Source organism: Babylonia areolata, chromosome 9, assembly GCF_041734735.1.
Source record: "Babylonia areolata isolate BAREFJ2019XMU chromosome 9, ASM4173473v1, whole genome shotgun sequence".
NCBI classification, from domain to species: domain Eukaryota; kingdom Metazoa; phylum Mollusca; class Gastropoda; order Neogastropoda; family Buccinidae; genus Babylonia; species Babylonia areolata.
In genome coordinates this window covers 23,128,555-23,136,054 of record NC_134884.1, presented here as the reverse complement: position 1 = coordinate 23,136,054, position 7,500 = coordinate 23,128,555, and the positions used below count along the sequence as shown (strand labels likewise).

Genomic DNA, 7,500 nt, shown 5'->3' with positions numbered 1-7,500 from the left:
TTACTACTACTACTACAACTACTACTACTACTACTCCCATTCCCCCTCCTCCGCCTCCGTCTTCTTCGTCTCCTTCTTCTTCATCTTCTTCTGCGGTTCATGTGATCACTTGCATGTACACGTGGGCTGATACGTATATGAACCTCTTTGCCCTACAGCAATCCTTCGTTCGTTCTTTAGTTCAACGTCTTTTCACTGTAAGTGATATTAGACGAGGGTAGGAAAAAAATCGAGTAGGAGGAGGGGGATGGGGGGGGAGGAATTACTGTGTATGATTGCGAGTAAGTGAAAGTGTGTGTGTGTGTGTGTGTGTGTGTGTGTGTGTGTGTGTGTGTGTGTGTGTGTGTGTGTGTGTTACATATAGAAAATGATTGATTTAAGTTTTGTTTTAAAAAAATAATAATAAAAAACAAAAAACAAAACATAACAATATAACATATTTCTAATGAAAAACTAACAACTATAACAGCGAACCAACTGGACTATTTAACAAGGAGTTGAAAAAGTCATACATCAGCAATGGACTGCTGAAGATCGTCAACACTGAAGATGATTTCAGTTCAGGGATTTGAGACTTTAACATATCGCAAGTTGGTATATGATCGGCTGTTAAGTGAGCACCACAGATGCAAGAAACATTACTGACATATTTTGTCCTAAAACAATTCATTTTCCATCTGCAGATTAGAGAAATGATTTGCCTCTTATGAAAATCATTATGGTAATGTTTTCCCATGAAACCATACATTTTCTGTATGTTCATATGTAACTCCGAGTTATCGGTGTGTTTTTCCTCAAATTGAAATGTTGACCATTGGACTGTTTCTACCATGGTGTAACATTCCTGTAGTGAAAGCGAAATATTTAAATCTAACTCCTTCGTGGAGCTTCTAGCTCCTTTTTTTTTTTAGCCAAAATGTCAACTTTTTCATTATAGTAAAAACCGCAATGAGAAGGAATCCAGCAAAAGGTTATGTGAGAGCCTCTTAGTAAGAGTTCGTGAATCAAATGGTTAATTTCAATAATGAGTTCATACCTAACAGTTTCTTTTATAAGTTCAATAGCGTGAAGAACTGATTTAGAATCAACACAAAATAGAATCTGAAATATAGTTTTCGGAAAGGATATCATGAAATTTAACGCCATTAGAACTGCTGTGAAGATTGACTTATTCTCTCCCAGTTGAAATGAGTTTTGAAAGTTAAGGTCTGGAATAACGAAAGCAGCACCAGCTCTCTCATTTACAACAGAGCTGTCTGTAAAAATCTTTAGATGATTATTTCTCTTCCAAATGGATTCGTACATGCGATGTAAGTAAATTTATGTTGTCATCTTTGGTCAGATCAGTGTGATTGATGTCAAATTGCGCTCTTTGAAGTTCCCATACTGGTGTAGGTGATACTACAGACCTTTTAGCAAATTGTGGGGTTTTATTGATGCCGGAATTTGTTAAAATACTTGACGTGTATGTTCCCAGTGTGGTATGAGAGGATATAGATCTAGCTGTCTTTGGAAAATCGCGGTCGGATTTGAGAGTTATTTCTGATTCCAAATCATTTTCCTCCGTTAAACTTCTCAAGACAAATTTACTACACACAAGTTCCCTTTGATCCTCTGATGGTAATACTCCCGCTGCACTGTACGTTTTCTTACTGGAAGCATGGACTGGTAAGCCAAGTGCCAGTTTATATGCTCTGCAGTTTATGCTCTGAAATTTTTTCAATAAATATTTCGGTGCACTGAAGTATACTTCTTGTGCATATATCAGTTTTGACCGAAAAAGTGATGTGCAAAGGTGTAGTAGAATGAATATGTCCTGGCTCCATGGTTGTTTGCATACTATTTTCAAGAAGTTTAATGTTTTCCTGGCCTTTGTTAAAATGTAATCGATATGAAGATTCCAAGTTAATTTTGATGTATGGTGTACTCCAAGGAATTTAACTACTTTTTATATTCCAGGGTGTTATCGTAAATTTTAAAGGAAGGCAATGTTGCTGGACTTGATTCATTATTAAAAGCACCAAGTGTGTTTTTTCGGTTGATATTTGCAGACCATTCTCGCTCATATAATTTGCTACTGTGTTTAATTCATTTTGATATAGCTTTTTTGTGTAATTCATATATCGGGCAGGCGTATTCTTTTTGATTGTAACTTTCATCCACATGCATATATCGTCAGCGTATGGAACCATTACAACATTCTTGTTAGTTTTCTGAGGTGTGCATGCTGGGATCCCACCGAATGTTGACATGGATAACGGGCGGGATTTGTAACGTGCGCATTCGATCTCATGTATGTGCATACACACGAATTAAGGGGTTCAGGCAGTGGCGAGTCTGCACAACTGTTGATGTGGGAGATCGGGAAATAAAATCTTCACCCTTAACCCACCGAGCGCTATGACCAGGTTTGGAACCCAGGACCCTAAGATTGAAAGTGCAACGCTTTCATTAACCACTCTGTTGATGCACCCGTCATATGAATGGGATGAGAACTGGGGTGATCAAATGAGATATCAACATCTCTTTACAACACTCCAGCGTTGTAATTTTTTCCGTGCAGACACAAATAGGATTCCGTTTTGCTGATTGTCATACACAGCATAATAGAACTGACTTCCTGTTGAAGCGGTTTGCCATACACAACATAACAGAACTGACTTCCTGTAGAAGTGGTTTGCCATACACAACATAATAGAACTGACTTCCTGTAGAAGTGGTTTGCCATACACAACATAATAGAAATGACTTCCTGTAGAAGTGGTTTGCCATACACAACATAACAGAACTGACTTCCCGTAGAAGTGGTTTGTCATACACAACATAACAGAACTGACTTCCTGGAGAAGTGGTTTGCCATACACAACATAACAGAACTGACTTCCGTAGAAGTGGTTTGCCATACACAACATAACAGAACTGACTTCCTGTAGAAGTGGTTTGCCATACACAACATAATAGAACTGACTTCCTGTAGAAGTGGTTTGCCATACACAACATAATAGAACTGACTTCCTGTAGAAGTGGTTTGCCATACACAACATAACAGAACTGACTTCCTGTACAAGCGGTTTGCTATACACAACATAATAGAACTGACTTCCTGTAGAAGCGGTTTGCCATACATAACATAATAGAACTGACTTCCTGTAGAAGTGGTTTGCCATATACAACATAACAGAACTGACTTCCTGTACAAGCGGTTTGCTATACACAACATAATAGAACTGACTTCCTGTAGAAGCGGTTCCAATCATTCTCACCAACCCCGAACTCTATCTCCGTCTTTCCAGCAAGGAGCAGTCTGAAAAGAGAACTTGTGAGACGAAGCTGATAGTTTCAGGTCCAGGGACGTCAAAGAATGTGGACTGATCCATTGTCACAATACCACGACTGCTTAAAAAACTGTACGGGATGGGGGAGGGTGTGAGTTATAATCATGCTTCCGCACAGACCCCTAACGCTGATGAGGCCTTGTGAGTCCACTGAATGGTTCAGGAGCGAAGAAGCTGAGCAAATAAGTAAACAGCGAGAAAAAGAAAGGAACATACTTTATGATATTCAAAATCCAATGTTTTGAGTAATTTCAAAGAACTCTCTCTCTTGAACGGACGTGATAAACCCGAGGTCCAGAGCACGGCGACGAGAAAGCTGGCCCTGGCAAAGCTACAGACAAGTCCTCAAAGAGCGGTAACTGGACACAACAAGAAAACCAACATGAGCAGCGTTGAACTGTGGAGGCATGGCGCGCTCTCCACGCAAAGAGAAGCCCGAATAACCACAAACAAATCTGTTATGACAATACATCATACAGTAACACAGGGCGGGACGACATCTACATGACATGATGCAATAACAAACAATACGGCTAGTGCTCGCTCACGTGAGTAGAAAATACCACCACTGACAAAAACAACAAAATGTGCTTAAAGAAGAAGCCATATCTATCAAATTTCAGATATAACTCGCACTAGTTCTGTGTAATAATAATGCATATGAAATCGTAATTTCTGCAGGCACATGAATTCTGAACACAGCTTGGTGGTGAAATGACTGTTATTTTCCCCTGCATAATCTATTCACACATAAAACCTTATGCACATACTTCAACGTAAGTTTATGTGTCTGCAACATGACTGTGCTGCAGCATGGCTGACAGATTGATTCAGCTGGTATTGTGCCACATACAGTGAGTGATACAGACACATCATAATAATGTCACATGTTGACACAATGCATGCCAGTACGAACGCAGTGACACGTAACATCGAAACACGACACCCCCACCTCCACACCCCATCCGCACCCCCCACCCCCACACCCCGTCCACACCCCTACCCACCTACCCACCACCACCACCCAAAAAAAACCAAAACAAACAAACAAACAAAAACCAACCTCCCGTGTGACTGAACATGCCAAAGTCAGTAAGAACCGCCACACGTCACAGCAACATCAACAGCTGTCTGCACTGGGTGACAGGGAAGACTGACATGGAATGTGCGGCCACATTCAAACCAACCAGCATAAATGAGTCTGATGGCGTTTCACATACAATGAAAACGTCATTGCGTATATTTTGTTAATTCATGTGTACTGTTGAACGATTAAAGATCGTCTAAACCAATACACGCATGCAACAACGTGGGACACACTTTTCGTTCTTGGAATCATCAATAACCAGAAGCCATTCCAAAGCAAAACGAACGACCTGCAAAACGCTTTTTTTTTAAACTTCAACCACACGAAACTGAAACTTGGTTCGTAAAGCAATTAGCTACGGGCATGGTCATGATTGCTCCACCTACCTTCCAGTTCGCAATGGCCCTTCACAGGGTGAGAACTGGGGACTATCAGGTCTACCCCCCTGTCTGCTCTGGTCTTCACACCAGTGTCATCATCACTTCTGCTGCAATTGTCAGGTGGCCTGACTGGTCGGCTGGGCAATAGACAACATCATCATGTTTAATTTTAAATAGGTATGAAGAAAAAAATAAAAACTTGCTGCAAGTTTGAGGGTGGCAGGAAGGGAGGCGAAATAAAAATGCACGAACCAAAAATAAACAAAAAAGTTTGTTAACTGAAAATAAAAACTTCTCCTGGCTTCTGTATTCCAGATATAAAAAAAAACACACAACTTCAAATTCTTCTCAATGAAAATAATAACCAAAGCAGCAGCATCAACAACAACACTCACCGCATTTGAAAATCCCAAAACGCTGATCATGGTTTTCTGCAGCTTGCTGAAGCGTGCTGGGGTCCTGGCCCTTGTCCTGCGCACTGCCTCTGAAGTCCACCACATCCTCCACCACGCCGCTACCCACGGACTCTGCTGACCAGGCCTCGCCACAGGGCTTCAGGAATGGCTCCTTCTCCACTTCAGTTCCGCTGGCTGACAACGTCACGGAGGGAGGACCCTTACAATCATCTGGCGCGGACAGATGACGCTCCTTCTCCTCCATCTCCTGCTCCTGCAGCTGCTCCTGGGTTTCTGAAGAAACGGGGGTTCCACAGGAGGAGGGAGAGTGGACGCAGTCACCGTTCCAGTCTTCTGCACACGTCGTCCTGTGTCCGTCCGGTTCACTGACCCTCAGTACCGGACCGCCGTTCAGGCTTGGCGATGACGCCGCGTGGAGAGGACACGTCACATCAGCGGAGTGTCGGGGATGGCCGCCGCCTTGTTCCCCGCCACACTGTGGTGGCTTCTCCACGATCAGCACGTCAGGGGGCGGGGTGGTGGGGGTGGTGGTGCGGGGAGGGGAGAGGGGAGGGGCGGACAGCAGAGTCACCATCATGCAGACCAGGGTGAAGACCAGGAAGAATGCTGACTGCAGCAGGGTCTTGATCGGAACTGCCTCTCTGCAGAAAACATTGATTGCGATCACATCTGGCATCAAGAGATGATGATAGACGATAGACATTGGCCGACATCAAAAGATCATGCGATAGACAATGACAAGTTTCCTACAACGATTGTTACAACATTTCACACAAAAACTGTTTTGACAATTTACAAAAGAAAAAAAAAGAAACTTGCTACTTAATCAAGCAATTGCCATAGCGACTGCCGCAGCAGTTACTTTAACGAGTGCTACAACATCTCACGCAAACACTGTTTTGACAATTTATTTACCAGAGAAAAAAGAGAGACTTGCTAATTTAAACAATGGCCATAGTGACTGCCGCAGCAATTACTTTAACGACTGCTACAACAATTCACGCAAAAACTGTTTTGGCAATATTATTTACCGAAGAAAAAAACAGAAAAGAAACATGAAAGACTTGCTATCTAAGCTATTACTTTAATGACTGTCACAACAGTTCACAACTGTGTTGACAGTTATTCAACACACACACAAACACACACACACACACACACACACACACACACACACACACATACACACACACACACAAAGGCCACTAAAGCAAGTGGCACATGACTGTCACAGCAAGTACCTAAATGACTGCAAAAAGAATTGGATGATATGGCAATGTTCAAAACTACTGCCGATGCTGTAGCAGTTACCTTTTGCTGTAATGGTTACACTGAAGCCAAGTTTCAGTTTCAGTTTCAAGGAGGCGTCAAAGCGATAGGGCTGATCCATATACGTTACGCGACATCAGCAATATAAAAAAAATTACAAAAATTGATGAATAAAATCGAAAACAATACAAATTTTCAAAAAAGTAAATATATCAATGAATGATATAGACCGCTTTTAGGACCTTGAGCGCGCGCGCACACACACACACACACACAACCACACACACACACACACACGCACGCACGCACGCACGCACGCACACACACGCACGCACGCACGCACGCACACACACACACACACACACACACACTCACAGAGTGGCACACACACACACACTGCACACACACACACACACACACACACACACACACACACACACAACACTGAAACCAATCAATACAAAAGCACGATGTCATCCGTCACTCCCCGGACACTATAGAGTGGGTCCCCTCCAGTGCCTGATTGATACAGCGTCGGGTGTGGCTGGACAGGCCAACAGGGGAGTGAAGATCACCACACACACACACACACACACACACACACACACACACACACACAGTGGCACACACACACACACACACACACACATACACACACACACACACACACACACACACACACACACGCACGCACGCACGCACACACACACACACAGATGAAAGGGAAGAGGGAAAGGAAAATAACGGCGCACACGTTGGGCATGTCACTTATGCTCACGGATGCCACACACCCAGAGAGAGAGAGAGAGAGAGCGCACGTGACTGTACATGGAAGATATCAACAGATAGAAAAGGAAGAGAAAAGAAAGAGCTAAAAGAAAGAAACAAAGAACTGTTTTTTTTTTAAAACGAAGAAAAGAAAAGACAGGACAAAGCGAAGACCAAGACAACAGAACCCCACCCCACTGTCCACTCACAGGTCATTGCCGCTGACCAGCAGGGCAGCGATGTCC

The 7,500-nt window shown here is 42.9% G+C and overlaps 1 protein-coding gene across 1 annotated transcript in view; it reads right to left on the bottom strand.

Moving 5' to 3' along the window:
- Positions 1 to 7,500, bottom strand: part of LOC143285791 (uncharacterized) — a 35,627-nt gene that overhangs the window by 6,148 nt on the left and 21,979 nt on the right. Inside the window, exons 2-3 of the mRNA XM_076593213.1 lie at positions 7,465 to 7,500; positions 5,198 to 5,859 (exon numbers count right to left, since the gene is read on the bottom strand). The exon at positions 7,465 to 7,500 is cut by the window's right edge and continues 1,113 nt beyond it. Of these exons, the coding sequence (XP_076449328.1) occupies positions 5,198 to 5,859; positions 7,465 to 7,500 (698 nt within the window). The remainder of the gene's footprint in view (positions 1 to 5,197; positions 5,860 to 7,464) is intronic.